The sequence below is a fragment of the Fundulus heteroclitus genome, chromosome 7 (genome assembly GCF_011125445.2).
Source record: "Fundulus heteroclitus isolate FHET01 chromosome 7, MU-UCD_Fhet_4.1, whole genome shotgun sequence".
Lineage (NCBI taxonomy): Eukaryota > Metazoa > Chordata > Actinopteri > Cyprinodontiformes > Fundulidae > Fundulus > Fundulus heteroclitus.
Genome location: NC_046367.1, coordinates 6,703,984 through 6,719,300, shown reverse-complemented (window position 1 = coordinate 6,719,300; position 15,317 = coordinate 6,703,984). Strand labels below are relative to the sequence as shown.

Genomic DNA, 15,317 nt, shown 5'->3' with positions numbered 1-15,317 from the left:
ATGCTGATTTTTTTATTTGTGAATGGAAAACTGTTGTTTTAGTTGAAATAACTAAAATGGTGCCTATAGAGCTGGAGTGTTGAAACTTTTTGGTACATGGGCCAAAATTGTCATGTCAAAGGAACTCGATGGGCAAAAAGTTAATACAACTCCTTCAAACCAACTTAACTTTTTACCCGCTCTTACAAAATCTGTTGTCAGATTTTTTTTGTAGGAAATGAACGTGTAAATCACTGTAGATACAACATTAAATATGTAATAAAAGATGGTCATCCAGTTTGCTAAATATTTAGACTCTTTAACAATAATAAACTGAGCTCTTTTAGGTCTAGCAATTGAAGAACAGTATTTGGGTCCGTTGTTCTTTGAAAACGCTTGCTGTAATTAGCCAATTTTAATAATTGAATTCAAAGCAGATTTTAATGTACCAAAGTCTGCATTTGAGTAATTGAATGTCTTTGGATAGATGTTACTATGAAATTAAAGAGAATGTCAAACGTGTGTTTATTAAAAGAGGAATAATGTGTGTTATACTTAACGTTTTATATTGTGAGATTTTAACTTTTCTGTAATAATTTTGACCTAATTAAAAACTAAAATCTTCCATCTGCATCAGCCACCTGTGCTGGTGGACTAAATCTTTCTCAGGGGGGCACCCAAAACCAGTGCAGGGGTCACAAATAGTCCCAGGGCCACTAACATTGTTATTAATTGTTATTACTAAGTAATAACAATTACATTTGTCTTATTTTAAAAATATGTACCACTAGATGTTACTACATCCAACCCTCTAAAATGATTTTCATCCTGATTTATTCACTTTGCATGGTGCAAGGGAGAAAAAAAAAACAACTTGACCATTCATAGTTCACCATAATGGTAAACAAACAAGCTCAAACTGGTGATTTGAGTTTCTTGTAAGTAGTTTTCTGACAAATCTAGTTTTTTTGTAAAGATGTATATGCCTACATATAAATCACTAATCCAGATAGAAATCCACTTTGCACAGATTCCGTTATCACTTCTGATGGAAAGAACCTCTCATGCAGAACAAAGCTTTTTCACCAGACCATTAATGGGCACAGTTAATGGTCATTTCAAGCTGCATGTTGAGTGACCTTAAAGGAGCAATAAGCAAAATTTAAAGTAGCAATAAGCAAAATTTCAATATTTTAGATAGAAAGAACTAAAAAATATATCCCCATACATATTACTTATGGGGATAGACATTGACCGGTTGTTGCTGTCTGTAAAATGCAACAACAGTGTGAGGTCTAGCTCTTATTGCACAGTGCAATAGACAGGATAAGGGGTTCTGTTAGGAAAAAACAAGCCCAAATACCGTATTTTATAGCTTATGTACCAGTGCTTTAACAAACCTTGACAAGTACTGAGTCCTGCAGCTCTTTAGCAGCTGTACTTCAGCTGCCAAACAACAGCTGAATAAACTACCGGCCGTTTATTTTATGTCAGTTTTCTCTATATTGGTCTGAAAGCCCTGCTTTCAGTAGAGCATCGTCATCAGCTATGAATACTGTTTTCCGTGCCTGCTAAAAGGGAATAGTGTTAGAACTGTGTTTTTGATTTTTGAAGGGGTTAACTGAGAGCCTCTGTCACCCCCACCCAGATGTTCAGTTTTGAATCAATTGCGCAATATTTTCCAGTAAGGACATAATATGGATGCTCCCAGCCTGGATCGTTCAATCAGTTTGACACGACCTTCAAGGTTTTTAAATGTAGCTCCTAAAGTATTGCATTACAAATAGTTGATGGAAGCAGAACGAGCTCTTTAGTTTGCAACTACAGAGAATTGTTAGTTTGTAGCCATAGTTTAGATTTTTTAAAGTTTAAGTCGTTACCCTCACGCCTCATCTTTTTCTCTTCTTGGTTTTTAATGGGTTCACAGCATTCATTTTCCTGTACCTTGGAAATGCAGATTTTTTTGAATGAGTAACGCAAAAAACATTACACATTGGAATTTATTTACATACACATTAATTCTGCCGTTAATTTTTTTTAAAGGAAATAAAAATAAGGCAGGTTCTCTCAGGTAAGGGGGAGATTAATATCTAACTCTTGGAACACCACTTAGGAGAATTGAGGCCATCCCTTTAAGGAGCTTTTAATGTATTTTTGAAACAGCTGATCAACATAAGAGACCATTTGGCGATCCAAAGACAGAAACATCTGCCCCTTTTCCTGTTTTTAGCTGAAGTCTTAAGACTTGCGTAAAATGCACCCTGTAGAAGGATGGAAACAAGTATTCAATTCCACAGACTGCTATTTATGCCAATCAAGCCAGCAAAGTCCCCAATTTTCCTTTACTTTGGGTTCTGATAAACACCCAACGATGTGATTGCTTTCTTAAGCTCCAACAGCAGTCTGATTAGAAGGAGTCACTTTAGTTAATCACAGTCTGTATGAAATTTGTATGAAATTCTGCTGGAATCAAGTTGAATGAATCACATTATCGTGCCTTTTTAACTTACAAAAACACTTCACAGAGTCTTTCTCATTCCCTCATTGCAGAATGCTGCAATTCAGAGTCAGAATCACCTATAAGCGCCAGGTTTGTGCACGCAAACAAGTCGCTTTTGACTTTAGATCCACTTTGCACTCAGTGAAGACATGCAAACATACAAAAAAAATAAACTAAAAATATTTTTGCACATATGTATAATATGCATGTTTCTACAGAAGAGGAAGACAAGTTTGAATTAGTGCAAATATGCATGATATCGATATTGCACTCTGACTGGTAAGTGTTCCTCAGAGAGACGGCCAGGGGGAAGAAACCGCCTCTGTGGCGGCTGTTTCATAGCAGCTTGAAGATAGCCAGTTTGTGTGAAAGATGTTTGGGCTCTGCAGAGATGTTAGTTTCCTTTTCGCTGACGTTAAACCTGTACAAGTCATGTCAAGGAATGTCAGCCCTGATGATCTTCTCTGCAAATCTGATTGTCCGTTGGAAGTTTCCTTGCATTTCTTTATTTTTCCTCAGTTTGTGTACTTTCTTGATCCAGAGGGATCTCTTTTGATCATGCAACAGTTGCTCAGTGGATCATTTGCAATATCTATATTTCAGCGTTTTCAGATTTAGTTTTACTGATCCCTGTAGCAGTGATGCCCAAACGTGCATGTCCAAACGTATTTTCACTTTCCCCGGGCATTAAACGTGAAGAATGACACTCTGCGGTGACATGCATGTAACAGCCACCCACATACTTCCTCTCACTCACACCCACACGGCCAGCTGCATCTCCTCCTATTCCTGTTGCAGCTCAGTCTCTCCCACCTGCTGTCAGCCATTCACACCTACACACACCGCAGAACGCACAGCGCTCCCCGTCTTAAGCAGCACACTGTAGCTGTTCAGTTAACAGAGCGTGTGGACGTGATGGATGTGAAGCCAGAAGGTCAGTGTCAGGAAGCAGCAAACGGTGTCACCTGCAGTCTTAAAAAACACCTCTTTCAACCTTTCTGAGCGCCCAGAAGACAGGAGGTTTACTCATCACAAGCTTACTGTCTCCTGTGTGTGTGTGGGGGGGGGGGGGGGGGGGGGGGTTTCATATTTTACCACAACAGTGAGGACTTGAATGTAAATGTTTAACTCAGGGTCAGAAAGACCATAGAAGGGGTTAAAAATGGATGGAAATCAATGGAAGTCAAGGCACGGTCCTCACTTTGTACTTAGTGTCAGTGTTAGAGACTAATAAAGTTCTCCCTATGGAGATGATACATTTTATCTTATCAACATACAGATAATTGTATGATTGTTAAAGAAGTTTATGTGCTCATTTCCTCCTTTGTTTAGGCGGTGGATCAGCCAATCAGCTCTCTCCGTTTCCACCATCTTCCCTGCTTCAGACACTCTTTGGGTCGCTAAAAGTCGTTTTCACCACTCCTAACATTTAATCACTCTAGGAGCTCTCTTAAGGCCTAAGTGCGTTGTGAATAACTTTTATCCTACCAAGTTAAAATTCTAAAAAAAAATCTTAGAATTGAGGAAATTCTAAGATTTTTCCTAAATTTAGGTCACTAAGAGCTACTTTGTGGTCTTAGGATTTTATGGGTACTGGCTTTTAGGAGGATCGTTCCAGATAGATTTGAAATGCTTCCTTACCTTATTTCATTCTGGTCCATGAAACACTGAGTAAGCAGGTTTCTGAAGACCTGAATTGGGTCTACATGGTACATGTAGACCCAATTCAGTCGAAACTGAATTTTCAATTGTAATGCAAATTGCAGTTGACTAATAAAATTGATTGATTGATTGATTGATACCTCGTCAGAAGACACAACCATTTAGGGCCTGATCTTCAAAAGCCTTCATCCCTCCCTTTCCCCTCAATCAGTTCTTGACCATAGCCTTGTCACCTCCCACATTGATTACTGTAACTCTTCTCTTTGGCCTTCCTCAAAACGTCCTCCATAAGCTACAAGTGGTTCAGAATTTAGCTGCTCACATTATTACCAAAACCTCCTCATTTCATCCAATCACCCCAGTCCTACAGAAGCTCCACTGGCTCCCGATTAGAGTCAGAACAGAATTCAAAATCCTTCCGTAGTCATTCAAGGCCATCCACAATCTTGCTTCCCCCTACCTTTCTGATCTTCGTCACATCACAACTCCTTCCTGCACCCTTACATCCTCCTCTTCCATTCACCGTGCTGTTCCTCATTCCCACCTCAGCACCATGTGGAGCAGAGATTTCTCCCGCTCTGCTCCCAAACTCTACAATTCTCTCCCCTCAGATATCCACAATACCGTGCTTTACATTTCCTATGAAGCATTTGTGTCGATATGCTGTGTTTGGGAAACATGGCTCTGATCATCCTAGCCAAGTCTCTCTACTCTGGTCTCATCGATGTATATATGACATTATTCAAGAAGTTCTGTGGTTGGTTGAAATTAACCTTCACAAACCAAAGTTGTGCTTTGTCATTCTTAGAAAGAAGAGGCTTTTGTTAAGAGCCCTTCAGACGAGTCTTTTTCTATTTCTACTGTCACAAGTCTTAATGTTTACAGGATCGTGTTAACTGAAGCCTGGAGAGTTTGACATGGAGCTCTTGGTCAGGTGCTGCAGAGTAGCTTATTTCTTCACCAGCACTTGTCTACTACTACAATGTTTCCAGTATAAAAGGTTTAATGTACTCCCGTGCGTTGTTGGTCATCTAAGGTGGCATCATGGCTAATAACATCTGGGCGGAAATGTTTTTAAAGATGTTTTTGGGCTAACTGCCAATTCAGTGAAGGAGAAACAGAAAAATCCTTTTCACTTTCCCGTTGATCAGATCCTTAAATTACAATTGGAATAATTCATGTGAGCTCAGCCTCGCTCTCTGTTTTCCTGTTCAGATGATCACCGCCCAGAAACAGCTGATCGAGAACGCCGACGGTGTCCAGGAGAGGATCGACCAGGTGCACCGAGAGGGTGAGGTCTGAAGAGATGAAGCACTGCATGTATTGACACAAATCAGTCCAAACACTTTTAGGTCATAAATGTTAGAACTGCTCTGTTGGACAGAGCTGCAGTAAATCCTATCTGAGGTAATCAACCAACCAGACGTTGGAGCTGGAACAGCTGGAGCACTTAGTCAGCAAGGCCACACGTAGTTTTGAACCCACTCACTGTTAATTACTGCTGACCTTTGAGGGCCAATGTAAATACAGAAAACATTAGCTACGTTTCCTATGACAACACAGTCATCCAGACATGCTGCTGACATGAAGGGTTAAGTTCTATTATCTAGATGGCTGCATCATCTCTCGTTGATGTTTGGCAGGAATGGACCTCCATGAGGATCTCTCCCGGCTCTGTGAGAAGGAAGGACTGAAGGGAAGGAAGCTGAACAAGGCCGTGGAGAGTTTCACCTGGAACATAACTGTGCTCAAGGTACCGGAACACAAACTGGGTTAAGGAGAACCTCACAATTTCATACTTGGTGCACAGGCTCAACACATGCTAAATACACAAACCTCCTCTGTGCTTCATTACTCATATTTTATACTATTGCTATCCATACCTTTACTCATTGGTGTACATCTGCAACCGCCAGCCTAATAGGAAGCAATAGTAACCTGGTTTTAGTCTGTCAGCTGTTACTGGTTTATATGGAAACCACCTTTTGAACAGATTCAAAGTATGGTCTATGGCAAGCCAAGTTCTTAAACTTGGCTTGCAAGCAAAAATTTCCAAGGGGGCCCTTGGAACCCACTCAATGTGGGTTTCATTATGTTTCACCAGGGGATGGTGTGTTCAGGTTGATTTGCAGTGTTAATTAATTTCCCACGAAAAATATTAGATCATGGTCTCACTTGTTCAGAGCCCCTTCTGGCTCGTGGTAAGCTGCAAAAGGACAGCTTTCTTTCAGCAGACCGCTTTTCTATAAAGCCCTGATTTGTAGATTGCACAAATAATTGTAAAGCTATCAATTCTACTATCTGAGCTATGGGAAAACCAATTGAGCTTTCTGGCTGCTATTCTGATTAATGCTCACCACTTCATGGTTATGCCCTTCTCCATCCCATAAAATCTCTCCAGAATACATTGAAGTTGAAGGCCGTAACAGGAGTAAATAATAAAATGTTTTTTAGGCTATGAGTCCTATTCCAAAGCACTGTAACTGGCGCCTCTGTGCTGCCTGCTAAAACAGCAAGTGACAAATGTACTGAAGTATGCGACTGAGAATTCAGAAGCTGGTGGAAATCCAAATAATAGCGATAAGAGTGACAGTTGCTGATGATTTTCCCTCTTTTGGAAGCAAAGAGCTGTGTTTGGTTATTTCTGTCAGAGAAGCATGAAATTAAATTTGTGAAGTTTCTCTTTAGATGCCGTGGATGCTGAAAATACTGCTGTTAGAGGCAGACTGATATATCCTCGTTTTTAGGACATCCAGTGAGCCTCCTCTAATCTCAGTCCTCCTTCCGCCACGTGCATTTTAGGAACTGAGAAACCTATCCAAATATTTAGCTTAGATCCAGATATCCAGGTCACACTCAGGGAGAGGAGGGGATGCAAGCTGGATGAAAAATAGCATCCCTTTGGCTTCAGAAACAACTGGTGTGCTGCCCCCAGGTGGTCGCAGAAACAGCGAGGCAATGCTTGATAATATAACATCTGAATGTGAGACAAAGAGCGCCACAATTATACCCATTGAATTTTATGAGGTTGAATCTCTTTTCTGGAGATTTTATGAACGCATAATTCCTGAAGAGAAATAAAAAGGATTGGGTTGTCTGACCCAACTAACTGTTCTGTTTCTGGCCTCAGAGGTTTGTGTTAGAGGACATTAGTGAACAAGCAGTATTACGGAGGCCATAGAGGCCGGTGGACGGGTCAGGGAGAACACTTTGACCCTCTCCCAGAGCTCTGTTCATTCATTCATCTGGACATGGAGAGAGGATGATCCATTGAGGCCCATCCAGCTGGATGGATGAGCTACGGATCTGCCAAGGCCTAGATGCTCATCTACAGGGTGGACAAGCAGAACATTAATTCAGTTAACATTCAGTTAACATCACTGAAGATCTGCCGAGATCCACTGCTTGATTGATATATCATGTGTTCTGAAGTACTTCATCTTTAAAACAAAACCCTTGAGAAGTCCTGCTTGAAGGTTTCTACAAGGCATGTAAGGGAGCCTCCAAACATCTGGAAGACAGTGGTCTGACCAAAGGTTTTGAACTACATGTAAACCACAGTCTGACAGAGGACGAACACTGCAGGCGTTCCTGAACACACCGTCCCTAGAGTGAAACGTGGCTCATCATGCTGTCTGGATGCTTTTCTTCAGCAAGGACAGGACTTTGAAGATGGTTGGACCTAAACACAGGGAAGTCCCTGAGAAGAACCTGTCTGAGGCTGTAAGACACTTGAGACTGTGGGAACGGCCACAAACTTACTGCCACAGCTAAAATGGAATGGTTTCAGTCAAAGGATCATCTATCTATCTATTTATCTATCTATCTATCTATCTATCTATCTATCTATCTATCTATCTATCTATCTATCTATCTATCTATCTATCTATCTATCTATCTATCTATCTATCTATCTATCTATCTATCTATCTATCTATCAAAAAAAATATAAATAAATATAGATATACTATCTTATCTTATATATATATCTATCTATATCTATATCTATCTATATATATATATATATATATATATATATATATATATATATATATATATATATATATATATATATATATATCTATATCTATCTATATATATATACATACATACATACATACACATACACACACACACACACACACACACACACACACACTTTCAGGTGCTCACCAGAAAGTAACTGGTGCTCACCAAAGTAGATATATATTTTTTTATTTCCTTTCCATCAAAGTATCATCATGTGATAGAATGGCCTGGTCAAGGTTTAGACCTAAGTCTGATTCAGAATATGTGACAAGACTTAAACATTGATTAAGACAGAACCCCTCAGTCCAGCCTGACTAAAAACCATGCAGCATTTTCCTTCCGTTTCCCAGATATGCATAACTTCGTGTGGGTCTGTCAGATAACATCCCCATAAAATGCATTACACAGCTGCAAAGTGAAAACGTTTGAGCGAGCTGAAGACGTATGAATCAGTTTTAACCAACAGAGTTGTGTCACGTGTCCGTGTTTGTTTCAGGGGCAGAGTGACCTGTTACGTGGCGCTAAGATGGATTCCCTGGACGCCCTGCGACAGCTGGCTCTGGCCTGCGAAGCCTGTGGACTCACCTCCTCCACCTCCACCTCCGCTAACAGCTTCTCCACGGCCGAGCTCCACTACTCGTCCCACCCCACGTCGGGCCGACGCAGCAGCTCGCACGGAAACGGACGCGTCTGACACACGGATGAAAAAAAGAAATCGATAAAAAGAAAAAGTGGGATGAGCCCGTGGTTTTTATTTTCTGGCAGAGCGTCCCTTTAAGAAGTGTAGTAGACTGAAAGCTTATGGCGATGGCGATGGCCCTGCCTGGAGAAAGACTCATGAATGTCTGCAGCAGGAAAACACCCTGAACTGTGATGGCTCGTCTCAGACTCTTATTCTGCAGGATTTCCATCGTTGGAGAGGAGCCCGACAAATGTGGTCTGGGCCATCGCTGAACAGAAGGGTGAATGTAGAGCGGCCTCAGCGTTTCAGCTCCTACCTGGATGTTCTCACTGTGTTGTAAATGTGAGAGAGCCTGGGAGAGAACAGACTAAAGAAAAGACTGTCAGTGTTTCTCAACTCATTCACCCACAAGTTTCCTTCTTCTCCTGCTTTTGTCATTAGACGTAACTGCAGCTAAAGCTTAACGTGAAAGAGCAAAAGAGTTGGTAAAGTCACTGACTTCAACATTAACCTCCTGCTTTATCTGAATACCCAGACATGTTGATATCTTTAAAATTCTAGGCGAAGCGCTTCAGGGTTACAGTGCCTTGCAAAAGTATTCATACCATTTTGGTTTTTTTTTTCATGTTAGAACCACCAAGTGCAATGTATTTTAGTGGGAGTTTATGTGACAGACCTACACAAAGTAGTGCAGGTTTGTGAAGTGGAAGTAGAAAGAAAATGAAACGTAATTTTACATTTTAAAGCACGACATGTAATTGTTTTAGCCCCCAGGAGTCAGTTTGTTGTGGAATCACATTTGGCATCAACTTCCCCTGCAAGTCTTTGGGGTTACGTCAGCTTTAGCTTTGGGCATCTAGACTAAAATCATCTTCTTTGCAAAATACTTCCATCTCAGTCAGATTGAAAGCAGAGGATCCCACAGTGTGGCGCTATCACCGCCATGTTTCATCATGTGGATGGCGTGTTCAGGGTTATGTGCAGTGTGGGGTATCAGACTAAAGAACAATAGCAATGCATACATTTGCAAGGCACTTTATATAATCTCCTGTTTTAAGCTTTATGTGACATATCATTAATCATTAACCAAGTTTGAAGAATCAGTCTTAACGTGGCTCACAGGCTCTGAAGGTATCTTCAGCCCAACTCGTCATGAAATCGGTTCACACAGTTAGCCGTCCCCACCGCTGCAAAGCGAAGAATGACGGGGCAGTAATGCGAGAGCCGAGTGCGTACTGCAGGGCTAGTATCTGTGGGGATCACGCTAGCTCCTCCTGTGTTTTTAGATGCAGGAGGAAACGGTTCCTGAAGCAATTATTGGTAAAGATCAAATCCGCGAGGCAGTGCAGATCAAAGAAATACAAATTATGAGTGAAAAAAGAACAAGAATTCTCTGAGCTGATGTTTCTTCAGGCCTCCTTGTGTAAATGTGTGCATCGTTTTAAGGTGGTAACTTTTCTACTTTTTAATTGTTGTGCTTTAACCAAACTTGACTAAGGGGACTAAGACTAAAGAAAACCCAGGACCAAACTGACCTGCTCAGAAATACCTCCTTGACCCCTGTAACTCTCCTCTGTGGACCAAATGATCATCAAATGCTAAAACAAGTGAGTCTTAAAGAAAGTGGTTCAGCTGAAAAGACTCTCAGGCTGCAGCTGACTTGGTTGCGAGGACGGATGTTTTGCTGTGGCCTCTGAGGGAGGCAGGGAGGTGGGTTGCAGCGAGACGCTCTGCCAGCTCAGTGGCATGTCAGCCATGCTGGTGGCATTTAGAGGCAGACAGAGTGAAAAGAGCTTGTTTTGTTAACCCCCGAGCTTAAATGAGCATCCGGGACCGTCGGACTGTATCATCCGCATGACGGCCGCTCTCTTCTTCATCGCCTCGAATCTGCCACTCGTCTCCAGGCTTCAGTGGACAGAGACTGAGCTGATGTGCCGACTTACAAGCACAACATGACTCTGACCCGATAACATTTGTGTCTGACTGTCTTACTGTGTGTGTGTGTGTGTGTGTGTGTGTGTGTGTGTGTGTAGAAAGAGGCTTATTAAAGCAGAAAGCACAAAATAGAGGACTAGCAAAGATGACAGAGGGAAAGAAGGCGACGGAGCTCACACTGGATTAACTCGCGCTTCGTTGTGTGCTTCTGCAGGTGGACCTGCAGGGCTTCGTAATTGGCTGTGAGCAGTAGACACAGTGGCAGCACCTGCTGGTTCTGGTCTATTAATACCATCCTGACTCACTGGAGGCCTTGCGATGTGTGTTAGTGCAGCTGCGCTCACGTCTGTCAGGGTTTTGGGCTCGCAGTTGCTGCCGGTTGTTATTTCCTCCTCGACCCGCTGAAGCGGACAAGTGTTTGGAGGGTCTCCACCGCCCCGGAGAGGCAAGGCGCGGCAGCTTTCCGGGAAGACGGGCGACTCCTTAATCTCACGTGGAGCTGCTCGTCTGGAGCGGCAGCTTTTCACATTCTGCTGGAGGTGACTGTGGATAGAGACTGAGTGATGGGATTCACCTTCGCCTGAGGGGATGGAGGAAAGATGAAGGTCACTGAGTTGTCCCCAGCTGGAGCTGGGTTGCAGTAATTAGAAAATTCCCTGTTAAATTAGAGCTCGTTTTCAGAGTCATTTCCTAGTTTTTACAGACAGGGAGGCGAAATGACGTCTGAAGATGTTAAATGAGAGCTCAGGGATCCAGTAGTGAGAGGCACCTGACAGCAGAGCCACCAAACCTCGTGTGATCCAAAACATTCAGATCTGTGTCTCTAATGTACACTCCTCATTTTATATCGAACACCGTGTTCCAACCATTGCTACACTTAGCAGAAAAGTTTAACATGCTTCTTTATAGAGATGCGTGGACCAATGGCGGATTTCTGATGTTTTTCACAAAGCTTTAACCTGCTGATACCAGTTTTAACTCATGTGAGATAGCAGTAGTTGTAAATCAGTTGTAAGCCAAAATAAATTGATCACACTGTTGACATTTTAGACTGTTTTTATCATCTTACATCAACTGTTACATTCCAAACAGCACTCTCTGGCTGTGTTTTCTATTGAGACAAAAGGTTGCCAATATTTCCAAACAAAGCAACTTTGTTTTGGATCCATATGAGATTCCACCCAACTCAAATTGCTTCTGCTTGCTTTTTACAGTCTTGTTAAATTTTTTTGGGCTTGCCTACAAACAAAATCCCCCATTTTATGTGATCTGATCTGGCTCTTTCATCCAAGACACGCGGATACAGAAATAAATAAGAAAGACATAATGCTGATGATAAAACTCTTAAACTCAAAAATTAGCAATCTTGTATCTCTGGTAACTAATCTTATTATATGGACACTTGGATCTGCCATAGTTCTACACAATATTTGCAGCTAGCCTAGCTTTTAACAGAGAAATTTGCTGCAGTGTGATGTCACCAGGCTTTTCCCTATTCAAAATATTGTGCAAAGACTGAACTATCACGCTATGGCAGACAGCTCCTTTTCAAAACGACCAGAACCCACAGAGGTCTCGCTCTCTGTTGTAGCAGTTCTAAAACACTATTGTAGAAAATTACATTCCTTGCTTAAAAAAAACCTTTGACAGATTTCTGGTTCTTCTTGACATAATGTTTAAACACTGACACTGAAATTTGCCAAATGCTTATTGTTTTCAGTGAAGTTTCCATGCAAAGACATTTGAGGTTAGAGCAGCACATAGTGAACTTGTGTTCACTGATCGGAAATAGTTTGGATTGGCCAGTCACCAATCCTCATTCAGGGCCAATAACGCTTAAAATCGGCTAATTCTGGTCCTCAACCAATTTCTTGGTGAAGTTTTATTGCTTTCAAACTGCTACTAATTTATCTTTATCTGGCATCTGTATGAAAATCTGCCCAAAGACATTTTCTAGCTTCTTTTGACCAAAACAAATCCTTCAATCTTCTTCCTTTTCAACACTGTAAAAAGACCATGGAACTACCCGGCTGACATTTTGTTTCCTTGGCCTAAAACCCCAAAAAGCGGTTGATAGTAACAAAATGTGCAGCAAGTAGCCCAGAATAATCCAAGCTTATTACATCGTAGCAGCAGACTTTAGTAGTTGTCATGCTAGCCCCCAAAATTCAACAAACGCACATGCAGTCACACACATGCGTTTTTGTCAGTCAGATGTTCTCTTTGCAGTATTTTTGATGGAAAAAGTGTGGTGTGCTGCTGAAATGCACTAATTTTCTGCAGCGGTCAGCGAGTGTATTACTGTGTTTCGTCTGTAACTCACATCTATACCCCGATCTCTGAGGTGGGCTTCATCCCACTTTAAATCCTCATTCAGAAGATTAGTCTAAAGCTGTGAGATCATTCAGGTTTATTTTAACCTGGTGAGTTTCCTGCCAGTGTCCCCATTAATGATGTGCAGTGTTCAGGCTTCCTTTTCATTGTCTATACCTTTAAATAATACAATGTACAGAAGCAAGGAACTACATTAAAAATAGCTACATTAAACTCAAGACATAGCATATAAAAAAATTTAGAACAATTAAATATCTAAGAACTGATCACATGAATTCATAAGCAGTTGAATAGACTGAAAGCCGGAAACAGTTTCTGCATATGTCCAGTTTTTGTTCCAGAATTAAGGATCAGATAAATTGATATTTACCTTTCCTAACCTTTTTCTTTTAGCATAAGTTCATTCATTTTGAAGACAATTACTAGGTTACTGTACAGGACTTTGGTTCTGTGGTCACACAAAAATACAAAGCTCTGTATCATCAGAATAGATAGAGACACTAATATTTCATAATCTAACCTGGGAAAAGTATGGAGATAGCGATAAAAAGTATGCCCAGAAATGGAACCCTGAGGAACCCCACATCTGATCTTTGTTCACTAAATTGTTTTTAATAAAAAGCAAACTATTTATGATCAGGCATGCTAAAGGCAATTCTAAGATGCAGCGATACAAAGACAGCTGTTAAGTTGCTGATTATGTACACCAGAACTTCACCACTGAAGTGGAGCTTTTTTTCCAGCAATATTTCATTATTCCATCAATATTACACTTCCTTAAGAGGTTTGGTCACTACATGTCAGCTAAGTTATTCCATAAAAATTGGACTGATGTAATAACACTGTAAAAAAGCTGTTCTCATTGTGCTGTGAAATGCTGATCTGTGCATCTCTTTGTCTCCCTGAGTGCGAGGTTGAACTGACCCCTAGTTTACACAACATACACACACACACACACACAGACGGGAACCACATCAGGATGAAATAAACCAGAACCACCCTTTGTTGGGAGAATTAAAGATCGGGGTGCTGTGGCCTCTCTGTCACCCATGTGTCTTATGGAGCTCGTTCTGATTGTGCTCTTCAGTGTACTGTATGATGACACATCTCTGTGCAGACTAGTGCTCACATGGACCCATTGGAAAGTTGTGTGTAGCTGCCATAGTGCTGTGGACAAACGTGTTTAAACACTTGGAAATCTGTAACGGTTTTAGTTTTTGTATCGCTGTGGCCTCTGCAGGTGTTTGTGTTGACCTGTGTCCTCTCCGCTGACCTTTAATCCAGTGTTGTTCCCTTAGCCGTCCTCACAGTAAATTTTTGTAAAATTAAAGAAAAAAAAAAGAGCAAAACTATTTATTGAAGTGTGTTTAAATAATAAATAAATATATATGTAATTAGTTAACTAGAACTTGTTTTTATTTTGGAACTACTGTGTTTTCTATCGGATAAAATTATCAAATATATATATAAAAAAAGTATTTATTCATGACTAATAAAGAATAAAGTTCTTTTTTCCTGACATCATCTTACTGTGTCCTGATTGCTTTCATCCTGCTGCTGGAATGTATACTTACATATCCTGACTGTTTCTCAATGTTGTCACCCTTAAGTCACAAAAGCTTTTACCTCTTTATGATGCCTCTCTTCTATGGAGGACCAATCCTGCCATAATTAAAAATACACACAGAAATAAATGAAGGACTTAATAATATAAAATGGCTTAAGAAAAGTGTCTAATAATATTAATTTGTGTGCCATTTAATGTGACAAAATAATAAAAATAAGATATTTCTTCAACAATTCATCAATTATTCATCAAAAAATATATATTTTAACTTACACTTTTATTTTTACTTTTCTTCTTGCTTTTATGCTGACTTATTTTTAACCCTTGTATTTCTGAAACAATCATTTATTTCTGCCTCTAACATTTCTAGCTGTTTTTTTACCCAAAGGATTTACACATGCCCTTTTATTTCCTTTTCCCCTTTTTCCACTTCATGTATTTCTAGTTCTTGTATTTAAAGCAACATTTTTAAAGCATGTTTTTACTCCACCATAAATATTTCTTTCTATTTTATTTTAAACTTATATTTCTGAAACATATATTTATTTCTGCCTCTAACTTTTCTAGCTGTTTTTTTACCCAAAGGATTTACGCCTGCCCTTTTATTTCCTTTTCCCCTTTTTCCACTT

The 15,317-nt window shown here is 40.5% G+C and overlaps 1 protein-coding gene across 1 annotated transcript in view; it reads left to right on the top strand.

Annotated features, from left to right (window-relative positions):
- plcl1 (phospholipase C like 1) overlaps positions 1-14,640 on the top strand; it is a 135,648-nt gene extending 121,008 nt beyond the window's left edge. Inside the window, exons 10-12 of the mRNA XM_036138825.1 lie at positions 5,357-5,432; positions 5,785-5,894; positions 8,667-14,640. Coding sequence (XP_035994718.1) covers positions 5,357-5,432; positions 5,785-5,894; positions 8,667-8,864 — 384 coding nt within the window. The 3' untranslated portion in view covers positions 8,865-14,640. The remainder of the gene's footprint in view (positions 1-5,356; positions 5,433-5,784; positions 5,895-8,666) is intronic.
- The last annotated feature ends 677 nt before the right edge of the window (positions 14,641-15,317 follow it).